The sequence below is a fragment of the Ascaphus truei genome, chromosome 6 (genome assembly GCF_040206685.1).
Source record: "Ascaphus truei isolate aAscTru1 chromosome 6, aAscTru1.hap1, whole genome shotgun sequence".
Lineage (NCBI taxonomy): Eukaryota > Metazoa > Chordata > Amphibia > Anura > Ascaphidae > Ascaphus > Ascaphus truei.
The window spans coordinates 114,514,885-114,530,561 of NC_134488.1; the positions used below are offsets into that span (position 1 = coordinate 114,514,885).

Below are 15,677 nucleotides of genomic sequence, written 5' to 3' on the forward strand. Positions count from 1 at the left end.
GCTCCCCCCCTCCCCCCCCTCCCCAGAGCACCCTCTCTCCCGGTGCTCCCCCGCTCCCCCCCCCCCAGAGCACCCTCCCTCCCCCCCCCAGAGCACCCTCTCTCCCGGTGCTCACCCGCTCTCCCGGTGCTCCCCCCCCCCAGAGCACGCTGTCGCCGCTCTCACCTTCAGGCCTAGAGGCCGCGCCCCCAGCTCCCCATCCCCGCGCGCGCTGCTCCGGCTCTCAGGCCTAGCTGTCTCTGTCGGGAGCTGCACGGGCCGCGGCCCACACACCCCCTCACCTGAGCGTCTCAGCTCCGCATCGCCGGGGGGAACCGCCGAGGAACCCGAGGAGGAGCGCGGCCCGGTGCGAGGTAAGTAACCGCACGGGAAGAGATCTTTCACCCCACCCGGCCTGGCGCTTCACCCGGGCCGGCGCTTCACCCCCCGCCCTGGCCCTTCACCCCCCCCCCCCCTGCCCTGGCCCTTCACCCCCCCCCCCCGCCCTGGCCCTTCACCCCCCCCCCTGGCAGTTCACCCGGCCCTGCCCTTCACCCCCCCCCTGCCCTTCACCCCCCCCCCCTGCCCTTCACCCCCCCCCTGCCCTTCACCCCCCCCCCGGCCCTTCACCCCCCCCCCATCCCTGCCCTTCACCCCCCCCCCCAGCCCTTCACCCCCCCCGGCCCTGTCCTTCACCCCCCCCCCTGGCCCTGCCCCCCCCCCCCCCGGCCCTGCCCTTCACCCCCCCCCCGGCCCTGCCCTTCACCCCCCCCCCCGGCCCTGCCCCCCCGGCCCTGCCCTTCACCCTCCCCCCCCCGGCCTGTCCTTCACCCCCCCCCCTGCCCTTCACCCCCCCCCCCGGACCTGCCCCCACCCCCCCCGGCCCTGCCCTTCACCCCCCCCCCGCCCTGCCCTTCATCCCCCCCCCCGGCCCTGCCCTTCACCCCCCCCCCCCGGCCCTGCCCTTCACCCCCCCCCCCCCGGCCCTGCCCTTCACCCCCCCCCCCCCCGGCCCTGCCCTTCACCCCCCCCCCCCGGCCCTGCCCTTCACCCCCCCCCCCCCGGCCCTGCCCTTCACCCCCCCCCCCCGGCCCTGCCCTTCACCCCCCCCCCCGGCCCTGCCCTTCACCCCCCCCCCCCCCGGCCCTGCCCTTCACCCCGTCCCCCCCCGGCCCTGCCCTTCACCCCGTCCCTGCCCTTCACCCCCCCCGGCCCTGCCCTTCACCCCCCCCCCTCCGGCCCTGCCCTTCACCCCCCCCCCTCCGGCCCTGCCCTTCACCCCCCCCCCCGGCCCTGCCCTTCACCCCCCCCCCCCGTCCCTGCCCTTCACCCCCCCCCCGTCCTTCACCCCCCCCCCGGCCCTGCCCTTCACCCCCCCCCCCGGCCCTGCCCTTCACCCCCCCCCCCCGGCCCTGCCCTTCACCCTCCCCCCCCCCCCGGCCCTGCCCTTCGCCCCCGGCCCTGCCCTTCGCCCCCCCCCCCGGCCCTGCCCTTCACCCCCCCCCCCGTCCCTGCCCTTCACCCCTGCCCTTCGCTCCCGCCCTTGGCCCCCACCCTCCCTGCCTTCGCTCCCACCCTCCCTGCCCTTCGCTCCCTGCCCTTCGCCCCCACCCTCCCTGCCCTTCGCCCCCACCCTCCCTGCCCTTCGCCCCCACCCTCCCTGCCCTTCACCCCCACCCTCCCTGCCCTTCGCCCCCACCCTCCCTGCCCTACACACATACACACACGTACACACACGTATACACACGTACACACACACGTATATACACACACACGTAGGCACATGTATACACACACATGTAGACACACACGCGTAGACACACACACGTACACATACACACGCAGGCACACGTAGACACGCAGGCACACGTAGACATGCAGGCACACGTAGACACGCAGGCACACGTAGACACGCAGGCACACGTAGACACGCAGGCACACGTAGACACGCAGGCACACGTAGACACGCAGGCACACGTAGACACGCAGGCACACGTAGACACACAGGCACACGTAGACACGCAGGCACACCTAGACACGCAGGCACACGTAGACACGCAGGCACACGTAGACACGCAGGCACACGTAGACACGCAGGCACACGTAGACACACGTAGACACGCAGGCACACGTAGACACGCAGGCACACGTAGACACGCAGGCACACGTAGACACACGTAGACACGCAGACACACGCAGACACGTACACACACGTATACGTAGACACACACGCACGTGTACACACACACACACACGTGTACACACACACGTGTACACACACACACACGTGTACACACACACACACGTGTACACACACACACACGTGTACACACACACACGTGTACACACACACACGTGTACACACACACACACACGTGCACACACACACACACACGTGTACACACACACACACGTGTACACACACACGTGTACACACACACACACACACGTGTACACACACACGTGTACACACACACACACACACACACACACGTGTACACACACACACACACGTGTACACACACACACACACACGTGTACACACACGTGTACACACACGTGTACACACACACACGTGTACACACACACACACACACGTGTACACACACACACACGTGTACACACACACACACACGTGTATGTACACACACACACACACACACGTGCACACACACACACACACACACACACGTGTACACACACACACACACACGTGTACACACGTGCACACACACACACACACGTGTACACACACACACACGTGTACACACACACGTGTGTACACACGTGTACACACACACGTGTGTACACACACACACACACGTGTGTACACACACACATACACGTGTGTACACACACACATGTGTACACACACACACACGTGTACACACACACACACGTGTACACACACACACGTGTACACACACACACACACATGTACACACACACACGTGTATACACACACACGTGTATACACACACACACACGTGTATACACACACACACGTGTATACACACACACACGTGTATACACACACACACGTGTATACACACACACACGTGTATACACACACACACACGTGTATACACACACACACACACGTGTATACACACACACGTGTATACACACACACGTATACACACGTGTATACACACACACACGTGTATACACACACACACGTGTATACACACACACGTGTATACACACACACACGTACACATACACAATGTATACAAACAAACATGTATACACACACACACACACAAACATGTATGTACACATGTATACACACACGTGTGTATATATACACACACACACGTATACACACACATACACTATCCCCAGCACCACCACATCTGCACACCGGTATCCCATGCCCCCCCCTCCCCCCCCCAGCACACTGGCATTCTCGGCTCCCCACCATTCCCAGCCCCCATCAACACCATCAGCACCCACACATTGGCACCTTCGCACCTCCCCATCGGCACACCCACATCCGCACCCCCACATCAGCAACAAACCCTCCCAAATCAGCACACCGATACAATCACCATCAGTACAGCCACAGCAGCAGTACCACCGCACACTGCCATGGGCCGCGTGGACCACTCCCCACCCAAATGCCACCCCCACACCACAAACATCCCGGGCAACGCCGGGGCTCTCAGCTAGTATATATATATATGTCAAAAAATAAATAGATGATACAGTTCTGTGGCTAACGAAATGCTTTTATTTGTGCGAGCTTTCGAGATACACTGATCTCTTCTTCCGGCGATGTTGTAACATCGCCGGAAGAAGAGATCAGTGTATCTCGAAAGCTCGCACAAATAAAAGCATTTCGTTAGCCACAGAACGGTATCATCTATTTATTTTTGGATTATTGAAGCTCGGCTAACACGGTACTGATACCTCTACATGGATATATATATATGCAAATACAACTGTATGCTCATCTGCATGTCTTAGGCAGGTCTGCAACCCCGCCTTTCCCCATCATCACCCAGCATACAGCACTTCCACTGCAGCAAGGGATTCTGGGAAATGACATGCAAATGAGCACACAGTGTCACTTTTTGCCTCAAAAAACATTTTTAACATGGTTCCCTATATATATGTAATAAGCTAAAGAAAAAACACAAAGTGGTCCAATATACTAGCACAACACAGCAACTGAAGAAAAAGGTTGTTTAATGGGCCATAAAGCAGACAAAAGGTCCTTTGTCTGCATTATGGACCATTAAATCCCTTTTTTATCCAGTTGCTGTGTTATGTTGGTATATTGGATCACTTCGTGATTTTTCTTTGTTTTATACCTCTCTCCCTTTAACGGGCGCCCACGAACGCCATTTTTTTGTTTTTACATATTACACTGTATATGCAGCCATGTTTTGTCTGTGTAATAAGCAGCAAAGAGGGCTTGCTGCTTTATTAAACAGTTTTTGTGTGTGTGCCCAGGACCTGCGCTACTATTTTCTTTGAGGTAAAACCAACCTTTTTAGCAAAGAATTTGAAATTGTCACCCTCACACCAAAAATACTTACCATACTTACCATACGTACTGTGCGCTGGTATTCCCAGTGCATTTATTAACTTATTTACTGAATTAAAGTACTGCACCGACACACTTTATTCGAGCAAATACCCAGTATGTACCTGGCAGATACCTGGAATGCGCCGCTCCTCACCTCTGACAAGCCCCGTTGCGTTTGCCTTCCCAGCCTGGGTTCATGCCTGGCTGACGGGCGGCTGATCTGTTAAATGATAATGATTAGGATTTAATAGGCTGCAATGCTTCGCGTGTCTACCAGATGGCATAAATTCATGAATTGTAATGCAGTATATATATATATATACTGTGCAGTATTGCAGCCAGCGGGAATAAAATGCTTCAATCCCTGCCTGGAAATACCTCAATGCACTCGGGCAGAAAACAGTCACAAACCTCAATACACCCGGGTATACCCGAATTCGTGGCACTAGCCGAGCTCGAATAAAGTGTGTCGCCAGTGTATAGCACAGAAAAGGAGCCACCCCATCTAGCTTTATAAAAAGCATGGTGTGATTAACTATCTGATTGCCCCATAATATAAAATCCGTTTATTTTATTTTCAGCCGGGACCTGGAGAATCTGTATTTTTCTCAATCCTTTTTCACCAATCCGCGCTCCTATGATGACAACATCCTCCGTCATCAGAGAGTAACACCCATATAAGCAAAAATAGCCCTGGCTTACAATTTTAGCAGCATGTGTAGGCATGTGTGTACATCTGTACAGTACATGTATGCATCATTGTGTGTCTGTGTGTCTGTGTTTAGACTGTTTGTATCAGTGTCTATGTGTGTATATCAGTGTGTTGATGTGTGTTGATGTGTGTGTGCATGAATATGTTTATATGTATATCAGTGTATGTTAGTAAATTTGAGCAATACAGTTAAAGAGCATCAGGCACTAGCATTAGTAGTCCGAAGCTTTATACAGCAGAGAGCACCACTGAAATATGTGCTTGAAAAATGCGTTTCTGTCTGATTCCTCCCATTATAAAACTGAGATACCAACTTTCAAACAAGAGATGCAGGAAAGATTATTGATAAGAACCATGGCAGAACAGCATCTGAGCAGCATCAGCACAGGGCTCTCTGCTGTCATCGTTCTACCTCTTTAGAACGATGACCAAGTCAGCTACTGTATCTTCCCTTCTCTGTGTCTTCCTTCTCCTTTCTCGCCTTGTGCATTTTTAGCCCACACCTGCCCATTACTAGATGAAATTAAATGCATTACAAGCCACGCGGTCCCCAAATGTGGAACACACTGTTGTCCTGACCAGCTTAAATTGGGATATTCCCCAAAAATGTAGGACAGTCATGTTGGATTGGCAAGCACGTTAAAAAATGCTTGTAGATGGGAAATGTCTAACCCCGTGTTTAAAAAAAAAATGGGTTAAGGAACCCTATGGTTATATTGTGTAATTCTGAGGAACCCCAACCCTCTCTAATAGTGCAGCTGAGATCAGATGCCGTGTTAGGAGCCCCAACCCTCTCTAACTGCGCGTCTGAGGTCAGATGCATTGTAAAGAACCCCAACCCTCTCTAATAACGCGTCTGAGATCTGATGCATTGTAAGGAACCCCAACCCTCTCCAATAGCGCGTCTGAGATCAGATGCATTGTAAAGAACCCCAACCCTCTCTAATAACGCGTCTGAGATCAGATGTATTATAAACTATTCTGTATTTGGTACAATTTTCAAATGACCTGAACATTGCAGGTAAACCTTTAAGGATGCCCGGGGAACCCAAGGGTTCCTAGGAACCCATGTTTAAAAACACTGGTCTAGACCCTTAGATACCGTACAGTATATCAGAGCCACTGTCCAACATTGCGCCAGTAGGTACTGCTTCTCCGAAGTCGCTCTAACTGGAGTCTTCATATTTTCTTAGCAATCATTTTCAATTTTTTTCTTCAATTTCATAAAATTTCACATTGCTCAGAATTTTCTCAATTTTAATAGAACTTTAACAGAATGCCGCCAGATATGCCCGAATTTTGACCGTTATCATAAAATTTAGCGAAAATGGCAGTATATTAAGGAGTCTCATGCGAAGCTCATGAACTTTTGTCACAAACAAAATAGGCAAATTTCACCTGTTTTTTGCGAACGTCTGCGAGATTTCACACATCTCTATGCTACAGTATGAAAGGGGACACGGGACTGAGCTCTAATAATTCCAGGGAGCGAAAAGTCCCACAAGAAAAACCATCCAGCACCTACTGTACATTTACAGATCTCACACACTGTGCAAAGCAAGCAGGACTCAGGGTGTTAGCGTACAGTGCCAGCGCAGCGTGGGGTGATGCATGCGGGGGGTCACGCTTACCTTAAATTGGGGAGCACTGTCAAGGGGAGTGGAGCTTGCTCTGGATAAATCTAAGGTGTAAGAAATGAGCTGGCTTTGCCCATCATGACGCCTGCAATTTAAAAGGAAAGGATTGTAAAGTTGCTCATGAGATTTAGTTTGCTTCAGTCCTGCAATATTGTGTGTGTGTATAATATATATATATATATATATGTGTGTGTGTGTGTGTGTGTGTGTGTGTGTGTGTGTGTCTATATATATATATATATATATGTATGTATTTCTTTATTTACATAGCGCCAACAGTGTACTCAGGGCTTTAGAAAGAGACAGTACAGTACAGGGAATTATAATAATAATACAATAAGTGCCACAAAGTCAGACAATCGGAAAGGAAATCCCTGCCCCGGAGAGCTTACAATCTAAGTTGCATCGCATTGTATTCTTTCAACACAAATACAGGTCATCACTTAAGTCAGAGTATTTAACCGCTTCAGTGCCACAGAGCCCCATGGCACTGTAGGGGTTAAAGCAGCAAAAGGTACAGAGGATTCCCTGGGATAAAAGAGGCCAAACGCTGGCCTGGATGCTGCTGCACAGAATATGTGGGGCTCCGGGGACTGAGTTATATGGAAACGGCCCAACCATTGCAGTTGTGTTGCTGGCCTTCCAGGATACACACATCCTGTTTGCTGCCACTCAGCTTCTTGTAAAACTTTTAACGGCGCTGATGTGTTAGCTGGTGCTGGCGATCACTTGCTGGAGTAATAACAGCAGCTACACAGACCAGTGAATTATAATATCATGGTATAATGAATGCCACTGCACTGTTATTTGCAGACCATAACCGCCTATTTTTTTTTTTTTTTCTTCTTATGACATAAATATTTATAACAAATATCTTGGGGGGAAAAAAACTAAAAACTTTGATCCTTTGTTTAAACGGATTGTTCACTTCTCAACCTACGTTAGTATATGTCCCACTGCTTCTTAATTGCAGTTCAAGTACTGGTGTAATCTCTTAAATTCAAGAGGGGACATAATAATGCCTTCTTGTGGCATTAGCCCTTCCACTTGGGTAAGAACGGCAACCTTATTCAGCCTTTGAATAGAGTTTTAACCTATTCATTGCCAGGTGGGCTTGTAACTCATTGTAATATGCTGCAGGTCCCTCTGTCAAAACAAACGTGCCATCCCTGATGGGAAAAAAGCGCTCAGCACTGTTACCCTTTTCCCCAAACCTTCTAAAGAGCCTAAACCTCGAGCTTCTGTAAGAGAAAACAGCAGCCATTCTGAACATAGAAGTCATTAATAATATTTGTTTCTTCAATAGCCCTGCACACAGAATGAGTTCCTGCCCCGAAGAGCTTACACTCTAGCTTTGGTGCCTAAGGCACAGGAAGATAAAGTAACTCAGACGTGTCCAAGAGCACATGGAGCTGGCACCTGAATTTAAATCTGGTGTTCCACTTTCAAAGCAGTGACATTAACAGTGACGGCAACCTGTGTTTCCAGATAATAGGATGAAAAGGGAGTTAGTTATGGGCCACTACAGAAAACATACGGCTCTCAATTCCCCCCCCCCCCCTCCATTAACAAAACTGTGGAACCCACATAAAAAAAAAAAAGAGAGAACAAATGTCTTCAGATCAAAATTGGAATTTAACACAATTGGCCTTTCCTGGGCAAATAATGTCCAAGTGTCCAAAGAAATGCAGAGTACTGATGCGAGAGCAGCCTCGAGTCTGGAGGCCATGTCTCTGGCTCAGAGTTTCTGGTGCATACCTCTGCTGTGTATTTACCTTTCCCCATGATTATAATTCCTTGGGCAAATATTCCTTTACATGCTATGTACATTCTGCCAAAAACATTACAGCAACTCTTCCTTAAAGAGAGAGAGTGACCTGAAGCAGCAGTGATCACCGAGTTTTTTTTCCTTACCCTAAGAGATCTCTTCTTGCCATTTAAATATGTTTTTATTTTTAAATATATACGCATTTGAAATATTAAGTGCCCGGGAGGTTAAAACGAAGCTCTGACCGGAGCCCAGTATACTTTGTTGGTTATCATGGTAACGTGAGCAGCTACAGATGAAAAAAATCATATTTTTGGGACACTAGGAGAACATTAAAAAAAAAGAGCAGGACATGTTTAGTTTGCAATATACGAACATATTACAGCTCAACCCCCTTATAACGCTGTGCTTGGGGTCACATCGCGTTATAAGCGGATCGCGTTAGAAATAATGTACAATTGTATGCATAATGTATTTAAGATACCAATAATTGTGTTGTAAAGTATTCATAAATACAAATATTGGGTGCCACGCTTGAATCGCGTTATAAGCGGATTTGCGTTGTAACGGATCGCGTTATAACGGGGTTGAGCTGTATGAGTTTTTTTGGGGGGAGTCTGCTTTAAATGACACAGGTCAGTGTTCCTGCTCTGGGACACCGAACATCCGTTTTTGTGAAATATCAAAGAAATTAACCCAGAAAAAGGAATATCATTTGCTGCCTCGTTACCCTGAAACGCATCACCGGGCCCAACGATTGCACCGTAAACTTTTCCAGTGCGATAAAGAATAAGAAAGTGAGTCACCCCGAAGGAAATTGCATTATCTTATAAAACCTGTGATCCATTTCATCACCCTGCCCTGAAAGGTCCCCCAAGTGTATTGTATAATAAAAGCTGAAGTAGGGCACGGAGCACAGCCGCGCTGATACAAGGAGGAATGAGATCAAGAGGTGACGCCAATAAAAATATCATTATTAACTCACATAGATATGAAGAGGTAAAAAAAAAAAAGCACCTGCACTATATCAAGGTGTGATAGGTATTCTAAGAAAAGCAGGCAGATAGCATAGTGTTTCACCAGCGGCGCCATCTTTGATCTGGGCAAAATAGAGAGGAGCTAAAGCTTTAGCCCGACAGATGTGTTTGACAGAAGTGGTCACTGACTAGCACACTCCTTTCTCATTCTCAGCTAATAACTCAGTGCCTGTTGGATCACGTGAACCTGGCAGCTGTAAGTGGCCCCCTAAGTGTGAGGCACAGATTCCTAATTGGCTGTTTCACTTCCGATTTGTATGGCAGCCTTGCTGTAATTAGGTTTTTATTGTTAAGAACCGTATCACAGCTGTTATTCTGCGGTGAGGACGCTGGGGCCGGCTGAGTGGAGGTATGGATACTCGTACAATGTTCCAGCATCCAGCACTTGGGCTGCCATTCTAAACAGTACACACCATTAGTAAGACCCATCATTCAGCTCCCCTTCTAGTTCTGGGGGGCTCCACTCCAGTCCACAAGACCCCGCCAACAGGTCAGGTTTTCAGGATATCCCAGCTTCAGCACAGGTGACTCAATCACTCAAAGACTGGGCCACTGAGTGAGCCAACTGTGCTGAAGCTGATATATCCCTAAAACCTGACCTGTTGGGGGGGGATCTTGAGTACTGGAGTTGAGCCCCCCTATTCTAGTTCATTAATAATGGTGCACAGCCGAATGCCTCACTACCAAGCAGCAATGCACTCCCATTTAAAGCAGCAACACCCCCACAGAAGCCTACATGAGTTCAGCTTAGATAATGGTAGTATCTTTCCCCCCCTGACTGAGGTAACCTTTCCCTTCTCTGGGCTCGGAGGAGAGCTCCATTTTACCCTCCCACTTAATATTTCAGACACATATCTCCTGAACTGAACATCGGAGTTTCAAGAAAATAAAAAAAACGGCGTTTGGAAAAGGAAAATGGAGATCTCTCAAAGTAAGTTGACAAAAAAAATTGTTAAATACCAAAAAAGAAATGGTGACCAGCGTGGACTGCTGCGTTAAGCTGCTAGGGAAGTCTGCAGTGAGCTTCTTTTTTTGCAGACTCTTGTTGCGGGTTTCCAGTGGTGTATCAAGAACACATATGGGCCTACTGTAGTAGCTTCGATAACTTTGCTGCCATCCTGAACGGTTTGTCATTTGTGTTATCACGGTATTCAGAAAGCATCTGAAAGAAGCAATACCGTATGGGACAGCAGCCACGCCTCAGCCACGCCTCCCAATGCCCTCCAGCCTGCAGTGCAGGTTTCGCACCCGCGCACAACACGCGAGTGACATCACGCGGTCGCGCGCGCTGACGTCTCTACGATAAACGAGGCCTAAGAGCTGCATACAGAGAGCTGCCTCTCCCTGCACAGATCTTACAGGCAATCGCACTGCTTTTATTTACATTTTAATAACAGTGTTCTGTAGCAGGGGGTCTCGGGAGCAGAACCACAATAGTTTCAGGTCCAGGGAACCCCCTGCTTCCAGAGTTACAGGCCCCGGTATGGGGTGCCGGTATCTCCTGTGCATTTAAATGTCCCGGTCACATGACGTGGGACATTTAAACAATGCAGGGAGATACCGGCACCTCATACCGGGGCCTGTAACTCAGGAAGCAGGGGGTCCCCTGGGCTGAAATCAATGCGGTTCTGCTATGGAGACCCCCTGATAGAGTAATCTGTTATTAAAATTTACATTAAAACAGCTTCATTATCTTATCGGCTAGCCACTATGGCAATTAAGGGGTTAAACAGGGTTTACGTGGTTTCTTGTGGGTACAGGGGGTGGATGAAGGGGGTAGTTTCCCCAGGGTGGGTGAATTTACCAGCTGTTGAGGAGCATTGCGTCGAGATGTCAAAGGTAAGAAAAACACGGATTGTATTTTTTTAATTGCGTATTTTTTTTTTTAAGTTGCCCATTGACTGCCAATGTGTTTATCTATACCCCTTTTGGGCCATAGATAACACAGTGACAAGCAATGCATTTTTTGGCAAATGCTTGTTTTTATTTAAGTGCTATGTATTTTTGATGCTTGTTTTTAGTTAATTGCTATGTATTTTTGATGTTTGTTTTGATTTAATTGCTATTTATTTTTGCTGCTTGTTTTTTTATGATGCCCATTGACTGCCATAGTGGCAAACCATGCCCATATTATATGACATGGGGTACCACTGTACCAATCAATTGGTTTATTGGCATTTTTAAAATGACATTTAATGTATTTTATTCAGTGCTTGTTTTTTATTGGTAGATTGCCCCTTCATTGCCATAGTGGCAAAACATGCTCATATTATGGGCATGGTTTCTACCTGTGCCAATTAATGGGTAGAGGGGTGAGGGTGGGGGTAGTTGCCCCAGGGAGGGTGGTTAGGCGTCCCGGGTGGGTAGCGGGGGAGGGGGGTTAACCCCTTAATTACTATAGCAGTTATTAACCACTAAGGTGATTATGGGGTTAGTGGCCATTAGTTTGGTTTTTATTGTTATGTTGCTGCCCACGGAAGACAGAGAGGATGGGGAGTAAGACTAGGACGGCTTTCATCCTGGCAGGGGTAAGTAGAACTTTAATTAATTTTTTTGGAAACTGGATGTTTTATTTTTAATGGGCAAATGCGCTATTATCCAGATCTGAATAATAGTAATTTTGCCCATTACTGTACTGTATATGTTGGAGGGAGGGTGTTGGGGGTAGAGGGGGTGCCAATTCATTGTCATTGGGGTTATCTTTGCTCCCTTTGAGGGCATAGGTAACCACACTTGCAATCAATGGGTGTATTGTGTTTGTATTTTGTTTTAATGTTTATTGTGGGTAGTGGGGGTGAGTGAAGGTGGTATTTGGCCCATGGTGGGTGTTTATGCCTTCCGGGTGGGTAGTGGGAAGGATTAACCCCATCATTACCATAGCTGTAGTAACCGCTATGGTAATGCAGGGGTTAACTCCTCCTGCAACCCTCCCGCAAGGCCTAAACACCCACCATGGGCCAAATACCACCTTCACCCACCCCCGCTACCTACAATAAACCGGGTGTTTAACCCCTTAATTACCTTAGTGGTTAGCCGCTAAGATATTAAAGCTGCCTGTAAATGTATTTTTATTGCATTGGATTGAATCCAGGGATCTCTGGATCTGGTATTAATGCATATCAGCTTCGGAGGCACCCGGATCAATCCGATGCAATTGTAACAGGGTTTCCCGCACCCTCTGGGAGATTTCGATATTACAGGGTGTCATGTGCTGGTTACCTGCTGAGTTTCCACCGGTGTTAATAGGGAAGACAGGACAGGCTTTTGGGTGATGGTTGTATTGTATTGTATGTCTTTATTTATATAGCGCCAAAAGTGTACTCAGCGCTTCACAAAGAATACAGCACAGGGAATTTTAAAAATACAATAAGTGCAGCAAAAATCAGACAATGGGAAAGGAAATCCCTGCCCCGAAGAGCTTACAATCTAAGAGATTGGTTCTCTCTCACTGGTGCGGCGCCTACATCTCTTGTAGGCTCCAGGAGTGCTGGAGGCAATCCCTGCAGGAGAACTCTTCTAATACTCCCCCTGATTCATTGCAGTCTCAGGCAGGGTATATAAAATAACTGGAACACTATTCTTCAACAGCAAAGAATACAGCCTTTAACTGATTCACTGATATTCCTTCCTCTGGATGGTCGCTGGAATCAACCCCAGGCTAGAGCCCAAGGGTCAATCCTAGCTCTTCCCTACTCCCTAGTGGAGTAGGAGATGTAGTCCCACTCTCCTACGGGAGGGGATGGAGGGTGGTCAGAGCCCCGACTCCACACTCCCTGGAACACTCTCTCTCAGGGGAGAGAACACTGACTAAATTTGGCTGTACAGCCCCTTAAGTACCCCGGGGGAGGGTCCAGAACACAGGCCTTAGGCCCCCCCTCCCCCCGTCACTCGCTTACTGCAGGGGAAACCCCGGATTGATCCTAACACTGCCTGCGCTGGTACCAGGGTTTATGTGTTAGGCAGGGCAGATTAGTAGCCAAAAAGAATACATAGCTACACAATAAAAATACATTTTCTTTTCTAAGTCCTATCGCAAATCCCACCCTGCCACCCTCGGGGTGGCGAGGTGAAATGTGCAAGTAGCTCGCTAGTTCAGGCTCCGATGATCTCACCGGAGCTACCTGAACCGCGTGATTTTCTCTTTTTGAGCTCCCGCTCGGTGTGTTTGAGCAGGAGCGAGACGAGCTTGGCAGGACATCAGAGCTCTCTGAGCAGCCACCTTGCCAAATCGTTCAGGAACTGCTCAAAAAGCTCGATGACTTAGTTATCAAAGCTACTAGAATAGGCCACATAGTGTGGTGCCAGTGTTAAAAGGAAAGGCCAGGCTGAGATGATGGCAAAGCTCAAGGCTACACTTTTGTTGTTCCACAAAACAACAACACTTGTGCTGCATATTCCCAAATGTCTAGGACAGGGGTAACCTACTCCAGTCCTCAAGGGCCACCAACAGGTCAGGTTTTCGGGATATCCCTGCTTCAGCACTGGTGACTCCATCAGTGGCTTAGCCAAAGGCTGCACCACCTGTGCTGGAGCAGGGATAGCCTGAAAACTGGGAGTTGGTCACCCCTGCTGCACTCTGCCCTACACAGCGGCCCTGTCACTAAGTTCAGGGACTTCGCCGCTGAGTGATTTTGTGCAGGTGACCTCACAGGAACGAAGAAGGAACAAGAATCTCCAAACGCTGCACTGATTATTACATTATTAGTAATGGGGAGTGAATACTCACTGTGAGGGGATATATTTTTACAGAATGTTTACTTATTTACAATCTAAATGATTTATTGTAGTTTGAATCTATATATAAGCCCACCATAACTTAACTAAGTACATATGTATATATATATATGTATATATATATGTAGTCATGCATAACAATGTCTACAGTCATCTCTCCTGCTGGCAGCAAAACCTGGTAAGTTACAGGAATGCCAGCAGTAATTATGGAGGTTTGCCCTCACACACTGGTGAGGTGCCCTATGTATGGATGGGCAAAGCTTACAACCTTACATACCTTTGATGTGGATCACATCGCCCTCTTTATTCTGAAGCTGTGCTCTCCTCCTTGTTAAAGCTTGGGCTAGTTTAGCGTATAAACGATAAATGTCTCAGATTTTCCAAACGGCCACAGTGTGATGCAATAAATCGCATCACATCACGTCCTCAATGTCTACAGCGCAAGCCGCATATTACAAGAGACTTTCTTAGGGTTCAATCAGTTGTAAAAACACGGCTCAAGAAAGCGCCCTCCCTATTCGGTCATTCACCCAACTGGAATCCAGACCAGATTGCACTAGAATCCTCCAGCGTCCTCCAAAGGTTACGACAGAAAGGCCGAGGCAAATGGCCCTGCTCTATTTTACCGCTGTCACACAAGCCGCACTGGAACAGCAAATCTAATGCCGCGGGCATGGTCAGTGAGCCCGTGCAGCCGCAATGAGAGCGGCTTTAGCAGGGGCTCGCGCACGCTTCCGCAGGCGTGCAGAGGCGTAGCAGACATTTTTTTCGTTTACGCGCTGAGGGAGTGGAGGGCCGGTCACGTGAGCGGTTCGCCCAATGAGGGCGAACCAGCACCGTGACATCACTGGCCCGCCCCCAGACACGCCCCCGGACGGCGTAGTAAGGCCAGGGACAGCACCCGCTTTCCCTCAGCCTCCGCGCGCCTCCGCACGGCTGGAGTCTCTATGGACTCGGCCTAACAGTTCAACCCCAGAGCTCCCCCCTTTGTTTTTACATGGGTGGAAGGTAGGGGGTCTCCAGAGCTGAACCACTTCAGTTCCAGCGCTGGTGACCTCCTGGTTACAGAGCTACACACCGGAAAAGGTAGCACTGGTACTTCTGTCTATTTAAATAGCACGCGTCATGCGGGCCAAGAGGAAGCCGCAATGGATGAAGATGTTGCTGCCTATTGGCTTGTGTGATGTACAGTAGGTGATTTAAACCTCCTTTTTATTTGCCCTGGAGGGGGCGGTGTTGGCAGTAACTTTATAGATTTTCACAACGTGAAAATGTG

At 49.1% G+C, this 15,677-nt stretch overlaps 1 protein-coding gene across 11 annotated transcripts in view; it reads right to left on the reverse strand.

Annotated features, from left to right (window-relative positions):
- Positions 1 to 15,677, reverse strand: part of RAP1GAP (RAP1 GTPase activating protein) — a 217,740-nt gene that overhangs the window by 65,842 nt on the left and 136,221 nt on the right. For 7 of the 11 annotated variants that reach the window (XM_075605862.1, XM_075605853.1, XM_075605851.1 and 4 more), the window contains one exon: positions 6,857 to 6,947. The exons of the other annotated variants lie outside the window; for them this stretch is intronic. Coding sequence is in view for 6 of the 7 variants with exons in the window: in XM_075605853.1 (XP_075461968.1) it covers positions 6,857 to 6,947 (91 nt within the window). In the remaining variant the exon portion in view is untranslated. The remainder of the gene's footprint in view (positions 1 to 6,856; positions 6,948 to 15,677) is intronic. 11 annotated transcript variants of the gene reach the window in all.